The 14,069-nt window shown below is 38.9% G+C and overlaps 1 protein-coding gene and 1 long non-coding RNA gene across 7 annotated transcripts in view; one reads left to right on the top strand and one right to left on the bottom strand.

The window, feature by feature from the left end:
- Window positions 1-14,069, top strand: part of SBF2 (SET binding factor 2) — a 221,315-nt gene that overhangs the window by 127,292 nt on the left and 79,954 nt on the right. For all 6 annotated transcript variants that reach the window (XR_015949328.1, XM_088667287.1, XM_035119305.3 and 3 more), the window contains 7 exons: window positions 4,299-4,431; window positions 5,833-5,941; window positions 7,149-7,262; window positions 7,772-7,849; window positions 9,008-9,121; window positions 10,239-10,367; window positions 12,646-12,744. Coding sequence is in view for 5 of the 6 variants with exons in the window: in XM_088667287.1 (XP_088523413.1) it covers window positions 4,299-4,431; window positions 5,833-5,941; window positions 7,149-7,262; window positions 7,772-7,849; window positions 9,008-9,121; window positions 10,239-10,367; window positions 12,646-12,744 (776 nt within the window). In the remaining variant the exon portion in view is untranslated. The remainder of the gene's footprint in view (window positions 1-4,298; window positions 4,432-5,832; window positions 5,942-7,148; window positions 7,263-7,771; window positions 7,850-9,007; window positions 9,122-10,238; window positions 10,368-12,645; window positions 12,745-14,069) is intronic.
- On the bottom strand, window positions 6,068-7,054 carry LOC148687615 (uncharacterized). Its single transcript, XR_015949348.1, has 2 exons — window positions 6,918-7,054; window positions 6,068-6,254 (listed from the first exon to the last, which is right to left on the bottom strand). It is a non-coding gene; the product is annotated as an uncharacterized LOC148687615 (long non-coding RNA).

Genomic DNA, 14,069 nt, shown 5'->3' with positions numbered 1-14,069 from the left:
CCAATGTTCCAAAGTTGATGAAAACCACCACCCCCAATTCAGGAATCCTCATGCCAAGTTTGGTAATGATATCTCAAGAGGCATCCAGACCTATAGAGAGCAGACGGACAGACAAACCGCTTTCCAAAATAGTGGCTTTAGATAATCTGAACATAAGTAATTTTTCAAAGACCATTGTAGCAGCGGTCAGAAGTGAAGAGTTAAATTACATGGACAACAACCCAGTCACAATCTGGCATCCAAAGTATGTGAAACTGATCCCAATTGTCTGAATATATAACCCTCTATGCAGGCTTTTTGATTTAAAAAATAAAATACAATTTATTTTACCCTCCAACTGTCCCAATTTATCTGGGTCAACCACAGATTTAAAAGCTCTGCTAGCAAGAAACCCCACGGTCTAACAGTCCTACTTTTAAAGCAGCAGCCAGTTGGGTATTGGGCAGAATACATGTAGGTGTTAGCTGCAGCTGAGGTGGGCATGATTTGTATGACTTGTTGACCAAAGATGTATATACATGGATATGTTTCATCTATAGGGATGCAAAAAGCTGTAATATTTGGTAATTGTAAAAGTTCTGTCAAAAGCAAAGAAACTGTCAAAATTTGCATGATGCATTTATTTATGTAGAAAATAAAGGAAGTTATACTAGTGATCAGCAGACATTCAGTATTTCAATATATGCTTTCTTTTTTAAAAATGTGTAGTGTTGTAGGGATTGTTTGGCATTCACATACTCTGTCGTCTTTGAACTCTGTAAAATGTTGGCTTCTAAATAGTTACATGTTGAGTGTGTAGTTTTTGGTTTTTTTTTGCAATGTCACCAAGTGAGGAAGGCGGAATTGATGAACTCCAGATCTTGTACAGCTGAAATCATATACTCAAGTCCTTCATTAGTTTAAATGAAAAACTTATGGAACATATTTACTTGTTTCCAAGAACAAATTCCTGCAGGTAGAAAAATGCTTACTCACCCCAACTGCAGTTTTGAGTTACAGAGGAAGCTACTTGCAGAATATCATGAGCCTGCCTTATGAGCTGTAAAATCTCTAGAAAGAAAATTAAGGAATGACTGAATCTGAAAGTTTGTGCATGCCATTGATTTAGTTAGTTCTACTCACATTTAGAGTAGGCTCCTCAGCAGTTTTGCTACACCTCCACCTGGAGAACTGCAACCTGTTTGAGAGCCAGAAGATTTAGCCAGCTAGTTCTACTGGTAAAGAGCAAGAATTTGCCACAGCTATGGCAGCTTGGTACAGTGGTGCCTCGCTAGATGGAATTAATACGTTCCACGGGTCAATTCGTGTAATGAATTTTTCGTCTAGCGAGTCCCGGTTTCCCACAGGAATGCATTGAAACTTAATCAATGCGTTCCTATGGGTTCCAGGGGACTGGCGGTGGGGCAGGCAGGCAGGCAGGCGCTTGCTCTCTTGCCTGCCTGCCTTCCCCACCGCCTGTCACACGAAGATCGGAGGGCGTTGCTTGCCGGAGCTTGTCAACCCCGGCAAACAGCGCCCACCGATCTTCGGATCTGTGTTGTGTGACAGGCAGGGGTGGGGGGAAAGCAGAGGATCGTTCCTCCGCCTTCCCCCTGCCCCACCTGTCAGACGAAGATCGGCGGGCGCTGCTTGCGGGGCTTGTCAAACAGCGCCCGCCGATCTTTGGCTCTGTCCCCCGATGCGCTACGGCTCGGGGAAGCAGGCAGGGAGACGGCAACAGCCCGCAGCTTCCCGGGCTGTTGCCATCTCCCTGCCTGCTTCCCCGAGCTGAAGCGCCTGGGGGACAGAGCTGAACCCTAACCCTGAGCTAAGGGGGAGGCAAATGGCGAAAAACCCCACCGCGCCATACTTCGGCTTGGGGACTGGCTTGGCAGCAGCGGGAAAAAGGGAAGGAATTGCAGCGTGGCTGGGACTTTTCGCCGTTTGCCTCCCCCTTAGCTTGGGGAAGGCAAACGGCGAACACACACACACCCCGCGCCGCAATTTGGCTCCGTCCCCCGGGGGCTTCAGCTCGGGGAAGCAGGCAGGGAGATGGCAACAGCCCCGGAGCTTACCCGGGCTGTTGTCGCCTGCCTGCCTGCCTTCCCCAAGCAGTGCCTGCCGATCCCCGATGTGTCGGGCGGGATGGGGGGAAGCGGAGGAAAGATCCTGCGCTTCCCCCCCATCCCGCCTGTCACACAGCGGGGATCCTAGGGGGCTTGAGAAGCCATGTTGCCATCATGCTGACAGTATCAGCTCTAGTAGAGAATGTAGGCAGAGGTCCTCAGCCAGTGAGGACTGACAAGCTGACTGACAAGTCAGCTGCTTCTGTTTAGCCTGGGGTCCCAAGAAGATAGAAGCTGCCCCCATGTAAGGCATTTAGCTTTCCTCAAGCCCAGTTGTTTTAGGCTGTGTGGGTGACTTACTGCGCATTTACAGTTTCAATGATGGGGGACAGTGGGGAAATTCTCTTCATAGAATTATAAGATTGCAGAGTTGGAAAGGACCACGAAGGCCATCTACTTCAACCCCCTGCAATGCAGGAATCCTGCCCACAGCTGGCTCAAACCACCAACCTTCTGCTTAACAGCTAAATGCACTGACTCATTTGCACTACCTGAAGGATCAAATAATCACAAGGATGTGCATCCAAGAGCAGAATTTATCTCTCCAAATTTAGACCCCTTAAAGTTGAAGGCACTGTAGGGGGAGGGTGGAATATGCAGAAATTGTCTCCCCTCTTCTAATATCAGGAGTATCACCTGGGTGGAATTCCTCTCTAGTGATGCTCTTGCCAGTGGGAATAAAGTCTGAATACCAAGCCATAGCATTGTGGTACTTGTAAGCATTTTAATCTATAAATGTATTATTAAAAGGTCACTGACACTTAAGACCTAAGCACGTTATTGCAAAAACTAATGTGACTTTATTTATTTATTTATTTATTTATTTATTTAGTAAGTTATTAAATTTGTATACCACCCCCCCATTCCGCATATCTTAGGGCGGTTCACAATATATAAAACCACAAAATACATAGTAAAAATAAGAACAACAAACCAATAATCCCACATAAAATGTCTTCATTCCATTGTCGAGGAAGTGTTTCCAAATATGATGACACCTAACAGCTACCACATGTTGCAAGTTATGCACTTCCCTCTCACCACAACTTGCAATTTCTAAAAATAAAACAAATCTAGCACATAACGTAGTAGTACATTCTTTAACAGGGCAGGCCCAAAACATTTTGCTGCCCGAGGCAAAGGACAATATGTGTTTCTCCTCCCCACCCACCCTCCTGTGCAGCAGCAGACTGTTCTGACAATTGAAACTTACTTCAAGGCTAACAATGGAATAATGTCCTCTGGTGCAGCTGGCTAGTTTAGAGGGTGAATGACAGGCCTGTAGCACACATAGCTCCAATCTGCAGCAGAGTAGAATTGGGGGGGGGGGGGCAGACTTAGGAGGAATGACTGAGCGAGGTTCCTAAAACAAGCTGCTGCTTGAGATCATTGCCTCCCTTTGGCAAATAGTAGGGCTGGCCCCAGGGCATTAAAATGTTTAGACACTGCATTTGTATACCATTTATATCTGGAATAAGTTATTGTCTGTCTTTTTTTTAGTAGCATTTGATTCGTTAACTTAATTAATGCGAGAATTGTTTAGATTTTACAGCCAGCTAATCTTTTACAGTCGCTTGCATAACCTGTGTTGGCTTCTGTTCAGACTTACAACTTTCAGTTTATACTTTACAGATAACTTCTAGTAGACAAAATAAAAAAATTCCTTCAGTAGCACCTTAAAGACCAACTAAGTTTTTATTTTGGTATGAGCTTTCGTGTGCATGCACACTTCTTCAGATACCAAATGTCTAGTAGACATTTTCTATTCTTCCACTGACAACAACAACCTAATGTATTCAGAGACTCGTTATGTAAAGGTTGATACATTAAGCTTGGTTGATAAGTTAACCACTTGCCTGGCTCTTGAAGCGCAAATACTTGTACAAAATGCCATTTTAGGTCACTATTGAACACTGTTAGGAAAATAGGATCAAATATCCTGAAAGAGATCTAACACAAAATATTCCAACCATAGGGAAATAATCATAGAGGAGCGGGCCAGCCTTAAAATAAAAGAAGCAAACAAACAAAACTTGAGTGTCATGGAAAAGAGAAAATCCCCAAGATGTAGCACATTATATTCTTACCACAGATTTTCCTAAAGTGACTCCAAAAATGTTAGTTACTTCATTTTAACTTTTATTTGGCAGTGCATTTCTATCTTCTAAAATTTGTTTGTGTTTTTTTATAAAGGAATTCAAAATGTGCTGAGTCTGTTCTGCGCAGTTCTTACAGAAAATAAGGTCCTCTTTCATTCTGCAAGTTTCCAAAGACTGAGCGATGCCAGTAGAGCACTTGAATCTTTAATGTTTCCTCTCAAATATAGGTAAGTTCTTTGTGCAACTCATGGCATTGAGGAACACCAAATCCATATTGGTGTGAGTTTTTCACATGGATTCCCTCAAATTAGATATTAGACATTTTTACAGAAGATTATGTTATTTCATGCAACTCATTCAACTTATTTCTTTTTAATACATTTCAAAGCTTTGAGATCTATTCTCATCTAAGAGTTAGCATCAGAACTGATATTTAGAAATTCAAAATTAGAATCCTGATTGAAAAACATATTTTCAAATATATTGTTCAAAAGAGGTTGGTAGCTGTATCAGGTTGTATTCATATGTTTTCTTATATGGAAACCAGTAAAATGCATTATATTTTGCAGTCAAAAGCCAGAATTAGCAAAAGTTTTTAAAGAATGTAATACTCAAAATTTCTAAGATTTCAAACTCCAGAAATACAAGCTTATATTAGATTCTCATGTAATCTGGTTTAAAGCCAATGTAGACCTTAGCACATTAGGGGAAACTTGGTGTGCTGAAGATGCTTAAACATATTTCAGCTTTCACTGGTTGTCTCTCTCTGCCTCCCAGTTCCAGGAAGGGTTGGTCTTATTTTAAATCTGTTATTTTAAATCTATTCAGATCTATCTGAAGTGGACAGACACTATCATGGTTAGTATGTAGGTGTTACACTAATACTGTGTTTCCAAAGGGGTAGCTCTGTTAGTCAGCTGCAGCAAAAACAACCTCATTGCACTCTTGAAGGCTCACAGAATTTATTACAACTTAACCCTCATGGACTACAGTCCACTTTATCAGATGCAACTTTATCAGATTTTATTATTTGTGCGTAACAGCATTCATAGCTGGGATGCCCACAGCATGCATTAGCAACATCCTAGATTGGTGGCTGTGGGTGATAACTAATACTTATGAAGGCCATGAACTTTGTCTAGGTACCGGTACAACTTATTGCCATTAAGAGATATTCAGAATTCCTCCTGCTTAAATGAGCATAAATTATTTGCATGGTTTGTATTTTTAATTTTCACATTAGTAGACTTACGTTATTGAAATAAATTTTATATTCCATAACTGTTTAAAATATATTTACATAGGATTGACAGATTTAACTAGTGAACTGACAGTCATTTTAAATGAATACTTGCCATCTAAATATTGATAATCTGAAAATCAGATTTTTCTATCTGTAACTCATGGATAAATAATATTGTGTTGGGGTAGGAAGTAATTTTTAAATGGTTGAGTCAAGTGATTCTGTAGATAAATGTGCATTTGCTGCTATAATGCAAATAGTGTGTGATTTTTTTAAATTTAAAAAAGGCTTATATATGGGAAATGGTAAGTATAAGAAAGCTACTTCATGTAATATGTTATGTTCAACAACTCACTACAGTTTTTTCATTCACTTTCCCCCCCAGTTACCCATACATTCCAATTCTCCCTGCGCAGCTGCTTGAAGTTCTCAGCTCACCCACACCCTTTATTATTGGTGTGCATTCTGTCTTCCGTAATGAGATTCATGAACTTGTGAGTATATTCAACCAAGTTTTATCCCTGCTATTGTTACCATACAGAGAAATTATTGAGCATAAAATTTGGGTAGATCATCTTCATAATAAAAAGAACTTTTAACAAGCAAGTGGATAAAGCAAATTAATGACATAAAATGGTTTTTAATGTATTGTTAGTCATCCCATAAACAAACAGAAATGTATGCAAATACAAAATAGAAGAAAACAAAGGATGGGTTACTATTTAAAATTTATCCATCATCCATTTTTTAAATGATGCACATATTTATTTGTTGCAGTACACAACATCTTGGTAGATCCTTTCCCTCCTGTGAAACAGAGAAAAGGAAATGATAAATACTTAACATTTTTATCTGCTGCCTGCTTTATTAGAAACATGTCTGTCAATAATAATGTTTTAGTTGGTCTAATCAATCTGCTGAGTACATGCTGCAATTCTATTCAATATTAACACTTCAACTGTGCCCCTAGTAGTGCACTGTTTATAAGGATACAGGTTTCCATATTTTGCTTCTAATACATCATCAAAACTGTGGTTTGTTACAGGTGGTGTTCTCATTCACTCTAGGTACAGGTCCAAGCAGGAGTGAGTTAGGCATGGGTTCAGGTTTCAGCAAAGCAAGTTTCAGGTTCCAATGAGGCAAAGTTAAGCCAAGCCAAGTTAAGGTTCCAACAATGCAAGGTCAGACAAAGCAAGTTAGCACCCTGGATAGCTCCATGTGCACCTCTGGCTGAAGCATCAGAGGAGGAAGCTCAAACTATGTTGCTTCAACAGCAAGCTAAACCCACAGTGAGCCTTCAGTAGAGCTCTAGCTCTGTGACTATTCCCCACCCCACCCGATGTAGCAAAGCTTCTTCAGTTAAAAGGGCCTAGCATGCTTTTACAGTCATTGACTTCATTGCAACAGATTTCTGGGCTGGTGTCATCTGAAAGCAGCCTAAGAGTTGCTGGCAAAACAGGCTTCTCTTACACCTGGGCTTCCATGGATGTGGGGATGTCTAGGATGTTTTCAGTGTAGTTCCCTCTCACCTGCTGATGCTCTTTGTGAATTCACAACCTCATCCCCTGAAATAGGGAGTCAGAACCAGAGGTCACAACACAGTTGTCAAGAGGCATCCCATGAGATTTTTCTGCTGTTTTTTAAAAAAATATTTCCATTGTGTTCATATAACATTTTCATTCATTTGCCATTGTCTTTCAGTTAGATGTAATTATAGCAGATCTGGATGGTGGTACAATTAAAATTCCCGAATGTATTCATCTCTCCCAGCTCCCCGAACCACTACTCCACCAGACTCAAACTGCCCTCTCTCTAGTAAGTCTAATTTCCAATATTACCCTTTAATGCACCACTTTTGTTTTCTCAGTTTGTTACCAAATAACATAAAGAGGCAAATATTTCATACTAATATGCTAGACCAACATAGACCAAGCATAAAAACAAAGCAAGAATCACCGGGAAATTGTAAAGGAAACATTTATTTGTTTTATACCCCTTGTTACATACATCTTCAACTCTGTCTGTCCTGTTTCCCCCTTTACAGACTTAAAAGACCAGTAGTTGCTTTATTGTTGAGAGTTGCTTTATTGTTGAGCTATAATTATTTTCTTACTGGTCATTGCTTGATTTTTTTCTAGAGTCAGGGCTTTTGTCTGTTCAGTCTCTTAGGAGGGGGGAGGTAAGGATCTAAATGGGATGCAAGCCTTTGCTGTCGGACTTAATATGAAATATGTTTGTGGAAGGGTCTATATTAAGAAAAATAAACTTAGGAAAATGTTGCCAACATAGTGCTTCCTTTGAATTTTTGTTCTTTAAAATTGTAGGTTTTACATCCAGATTTGGAAACAGCAGATTATGCATTTCCTCCTCCTCGAACAGCTCTGTCACATTCCAAAATGTTGGTAAGATCCAGTATTTCTAGCTTTGTAATAAACAGAAAAAATAATCCTTTTCCTGAAATGAAGGTTTTCCTTTGACTGTATTCTTCATAAATACTTTATAATTATTACATTTTTCCATTATTTCATTTTAAGGTTGTTGTTGTTTTTTACAATTGCTGCTGAATTGAAGGGCACTGTCTGACAAGGCATTGTATCCAACCAAGTTCTACTCACAGTAGACACATTGAAATTAATGGCCCTCATACCAATTAATTTCAGTGGGTTTACTCTACATAGGACTAGTATTAAATATCTTTATACTGGTTTATGAGGTTATACAGTACCTCATCAGTGTCCTCGGATGTAAGCCTACATTGTACTTTTTATCGTTGACATTTAGCACTAATGCAAATTCAGAATACCACTTACACACAATACTGCATTTTTAATGGAAAACTAATAAGAATAAAAGAATGATAGAGTCAGAAGGGACCACAAGAGCCATCTAGTCCAACCCCCTGCAATGTAGGAATCTCAACATGCAGATTTGTGCTCTTCTTTTTCTTCCTGAGTAGATTACTGATGATAGGTCCTTCTGGCAGCCAAACTGCTGCTCATACAGATACTCTGGACTTCCCACCTGGTTGGGTACCACTTACTTTCTTGATGTGCAAGGGATGAAGCAGGAGAATCAGAGAACAAGGCAGGGCTCAGGAGACTGATTGGAATCATCATGTTTCCTTATCCTTAAATGTCAGGTAGATTTAATACCTCAGGAGGTATGAGTAACAAAGTCCAGGCATTGTTGGTATTACTCTTTGTGATGCCATCCATTCTGGCAAGAAACTGTCCAGAAGTAGCAATAGGTTAAATTCTGGTTTAGGCTATGCTTGGAAATTTTTTATTCCTTACTGAAAGATAAATCTTGCACCGTTCAAGACCTAATGAAAGGTCTCTCTAAAATGTACTTTAGATGTTAAACTTTACCACAAAGATGTCACACTCTGGCTGTTGTTTTTATTGGGCCATTGGAATTCATATGAAAGGATTTTATACTTTTACACTTAATCATACCAGTTGCACCCCTTGGTATGTTATGCCTAAAGACAGAGGAAGCATTTTTCTCTAGTTTGTGTTTAAGAGGAGATAGTTGCACTCAATTTGCTTGTCTTTTCACAGGATAAAGAAGTGCGAGGTGTCTTTCTTCGGTTATTTGCACAGCTTTTCCAAGGATATAGATCTTGTCTTCAGCTAATCAGGATTCATTCAGAACCTGTCATAAACTTTCACAAGGTAAAAGCAAAGCCAAGTTATCAGCTTCTAGAGGATCATGCATTTGTTTTTGTTTTTAAGAGCTTAAAAAGTCTTAGAATGATTAGTACAGCAGTTGTCTTGCATAGGTCAGTGATGTGGTTTGATATTCCACTGTAGATCAGTTTGCTGAATCCTGATACGTTTTTTCTGCATGCCAATGTTAATTGCAATGATACTTTAGCCTACAGTTAGCAATTAAAGTAAAAAAATGAAATGGTGATCACTTTGTCTACCCCTTTGCTCTTTAAAGCAACAGTCAAATAACCTCCAACACATTAACATGCACCATCCAGTTGATAATAATGTGCAACTAGCAGAGATTATGAGTGACTGATGTGGATCATATTAAATGTTAATTCACAATTCAATGAATAGTTTTGTAAAATAATCCAGATGGCTCCAGAAAGTGAGCCAAAATAAGGAAGAATAAACAAGCTAGCATTTCTTAGCCTATTTGACCATTGGGGGGGGGTGACCTTAACTGGACATTGAGCATGAAGCAAAACTCATCTGCCAAGTTGTTTTTCCAACAGACTTTTTGTGGCCTTCTATAGCAGAAGTCTGCCCCACCCAGCATTCCATCTTCATTTGTCCTGTTGCATACTCCACTGCCCTAGAAGAAGGGGAAGGGGGCATCATTTTAGGTGGCCCCAAAAACCCTCAAACAGTACCATATCCCAATGGATTAAGTGAGAATCAAGATTGAAAATGCTCATGTTTGTATCGTCACCTAATTTTGCTTTATTTATTGTTTTTTACCCCACAGCTGTTAAATGCATTTAATATGTAACTATTTTACATCTTACCTTGCATAATTTTGCTTGCTGAAAGAAAACAGAGTTCTGAATGCATTCCAAACATATTTGGAATGAGAATGTGTGTGTGTTGATGGAAAATTTTCTGTTTACAGTAACCTTGATGCTATGCAAGTTCACTGTTTGGTTTTATAAAAAGTGTTAGGTGCTCATTCTTTGCTTTTGTATCTTACTTTCTATTACAACCATCTTTTTTGTTTGTTTGTTTGTTTGTTTTGAATCTTTAGTACAATGATATGAAAAAATGTGTTTACATGGTTAACATTTACTTGTTTCCGCAGGCAGCCTTTTTGGGCCAGAGAGGCTTGATTGAGAATGATTTTCTTACCAAAATTCTGAATGGAATGGCATTTGCTGGTTTTGTGTCAGAGAGAGGTCCTCCATACAGATCCTGTGATCTCTTTGATGAGGTAGAAACATTTTAAAAGAAATATGAGAGTGAGAGAAAATATTCATACTTAAATTTATGTAACAATTTTTCTGTCATAAAAATAATGTTTTTGTCATGTTATTTGTGTATTACATTTATATCCCACCTTTCCTCCAATGAGGAAAATGGCATACATGGTTCTCCCCTCCCCCTCCATTTTTTATCCCCACAGCAATCCTGTCAGGTAGGCTGGGCAGTGACTAGCCCAAGGTCACCCAATGAGGTTCATGGCTGAGTGTGGATTTGAACCCTAGTCTCCCAAGTTCCAGTGCTCTAACCACTACACCACACTGGGTCCCCATTATGAAATATACCATTGTGAAAAATACTGCAGTGAATTGCCTCTGCAGCACTCCTTTTGTATAGTCATTACATTTTTTCCTGCACATAATTCCACTGGAACAATTGGGATTTTTTTCTGCTGAATAAATTTGTTTTTTTTTAAGAAAATGATTTTAAGTTCTTTTTAAAAAAAGGTGTGGAACCAATGGGAATATTCACAGGCATAATGAATGCATGAGAACATATTGCAACCTCTGCCATAATAAATAAAAAGGGACTACTGCATGCTACGGACAGTTTAGAATCTTTAAAAAAATATTAAGAGTATGGCAATATTATAACATGGTTTTACATACTCCTACAAATCTTTCTGTATGACATTTATGGGGGTTTGTTAATGCAGAGGAGAAATGGGAATGGTAAAATATTGCTTTTAAAATAAAACAGTTGGGTTTTCATAACTGGCATGACTAGTGCCATAAATTTTAGAATTTATAAAAAAGAATAATGAATTACTGGGGAATCATGTTTATTTATTTACAGTGTTTCTATGCTCCCTTGCAATCAGTTTGTTTTGTTGATTTGCTGTGTACGCTTCTGAATGCTGAATACAACACACACAAAAACTAACAGATTTTGACAAAACATTCCCGTAACAATATAGCATGTATTTTCAAACATGAACTGCATATTGAACCGACCCACACCCTGCAATCATCATCTGAAGTCTGAAGGGTGGCAACACAAGAGCGGACCTTTTCTGTGGTGACTCCCTGCTTGTGGAATACTTTCCTCAGGAAGGCTCATATAGTAAAGTGTCAAGCAAAAATATTCCTCTCCCCCTAGGCCTTTGACTAACTAAACAATTTATGGCCTTTCAACTGAGGGGGGGGGCGATTTTCATTTTTGTTTGTTACTGTGTTCTGTATTTTTGTGTTTTTATATTCTAAACTGCCCTGTGATCCTCGGATGAAAGGCAGTATAGAAATTTGATGAATAATAATAATGCTTAGCATATTAAATGTGCTATATAAATTGACAGTTGTCAATATTATTTTAAAGAACTATATTACCAGACACGGGTGGCACTGTGGTCTAAAGCACTGAGCCTTGGGCTTGCCGATTGGAAGGTCGGTGGTTCGAATCCCCACAACGGGGTGAGCTCCCATTGTTCAGCCCCAGCTCCTGCCAACCTAGCAGTTCGAAAGCATGTCAAAGTGCAAGTAGATAAATATGTACCGCTCTGGCAGGAAGGTAAACGGCGTTTACGTGCACTGCTCTGGTTTCGCCAGAAGCGGCTTAGTCATGCTGGCCACATGACCCGCAAAAACTGTGGACAAACGTCGGCTCCCTCAGCCAGTAAAGCAAGATGAGCACTGCAACCCCAGAGTCGTTCGCGACTGGACTTAACTGTCAGGGGTCCTTTACCTTATTATTATTATTATTATTATTATTATTATTATTATTATTATTATTTTACTACCAGATTAGAAACAGTTCATCAAATATAATCTACTTCTGGAATCTTTTTCTGCAAAAGTGAAGTTAGAGATGCATGATGTATGCAATATGATGAGACAGACTTGTCTTTTCATTGGAGGAGTGTTGGTTTCAAATTAATGTCTGGGCAATAAACCAGCATATATGAATCCTGGAAAATGCAGGTGCATGCAGAAGGTGTTTCAGTGGACAACAATAAAAAGTACCATATAATGTAGCATGCATTTCTTGGATTGAAGAGTGCCAGGTCAAGCTCAAAGTCTGGTTCATGAATGTCCAAAATGGACAACTCAGACTGACCAAGCCTCTCTTTGTGTAAACTAGTGGGGCTGAGCCAGTCTTCTGCCAGTTGCAGCTTCTGCTTTGGGGTCCTTGGCCGCAAGACTCTTTCTCAAAGTCTTCATTTTACTAAACTTTATTTTAGATCCTGAAAATAATATTAAAAATTTCAACTAACAACTTTTCCCCCCTTTAAGTTGGTAGCATTTGAAGTAGAGAGAATTAAATCTGAGGAGAGCAATTCATCAAAAATGTTAAAGCATGTCAGAGAACTTGCAGACCAGCTGTTCAAAAATGTAAGTACAAAGCATTCACATACTATAATATCACTGAATAATGTTTTACTTAATGTTTCACATTATTGAAGCTGTAGAAATTTAAATAGGATCAACCTTGAATGTATGTTGAAGCTGTATATATAGTTACTTAGTTGCATAACTTAACTGCAATGGCTGTTGCATTTGAAGACCCATTTACACTGAATCTAACTCAAGGTAGTTTTTCTTAATATTAGTTGAAATATGCCACTTACTTTTAAGTTGCGTCAGTTACGCAACAACCAAAACCTTCCCCGGAAATGGGAGCCATATAGATAAAGTAAGAGGATAACTAGTCCCCTTACTTTTGCGTCTGTGGCTTCTACTTTCTTGCTTGGAACAATACTGTAGTTTCTGCTTGACTTTACTAACCAGAACCAATGCCATTTTTGAGCAACCCTAGGACTACTTCAGTACTGAAAGTATGGCAGCTATTGTTGTTCTGTCTATCAACGGAGCAGATGTATTGTGATCTGTGGGATATCATTATTGTTACATTTATGTTTCAGCCAGGGTGTGTGTATGTTGAGGAGACAAAGGCTCATTATTATTTTTGTCAAGCTCTGGGTTCCCAATAATGGAAAATGGATTAAACTTTCATTAACACCATCTTTTCTACCATACCCCGATTTGCTGATAGCTGGAATTGTGCCATTTGTGATTAAAATCTGAGAGAGGGAGAAGATGTCTGGGCACAGCCTCAGAAAGGCCATCCCATGTCCCTATGGGTTTAATTATTATGCTTTTGGGGGGGGAAGTGATGTTTTAGTGTGAGACTGAATGACTTCTTTACATAATCACTTTTGATGAGATTACTCATGTAAACAAAATTAAAACAGAAGCAGTGTGTTAAATTAAGGCCAAAATCAAATGACGGAAAAGCACAAGTGAGATGAGTGGCTGTATAAACAATATTGTAGAGATAGTGTGTGTCAAAGATTTGTTGCAAGCACACATGGAAAAGTGAAAAAGGAGGTGAGGTTAAAATCCCCTGTGAGAGCTTTTCTGTGTAAATAAGCTTGAAATGACACTTATAATTTAAATAAACACTGTCTGAAAGAACAGTTAAGTGTTATTGTATGCCCAGCTGATGTGATGTTTTGGGTTCAATGTGTTGTGATTGTATTTTAGCACTAAAATTTTAAATCAACACTGTTATAAAAATAGTTTGTGTGAATTTATGTTATTGTTGTGAACCACATAAAAGTTGTAGGGAGTGGGAATAGAAATGTTTGGCTATAGCATAAAGATTATAGGACTACCCCAGAGTTCATATACTGCGGCCTAAAAACACAATGTTCATA

The sequence above is a fragment of the Zootoca vivipara genome, chromosome 1 (assembly GCF_965207765.1).
Source record: "Zootoca vivipara chromosome 1, rZooViv2.hap1.1, whole genome shotgun sequence".
Classification (NCBI taxonomy): Eukaryota; Metazoa; Chordata; class Lepidosauria; order Squamata; family Lacertidae; genus Zootoca; species Zootoca vivipara.
This window is presented reverse-complemented; position numbering and strand designations above follow the sequence as displayed.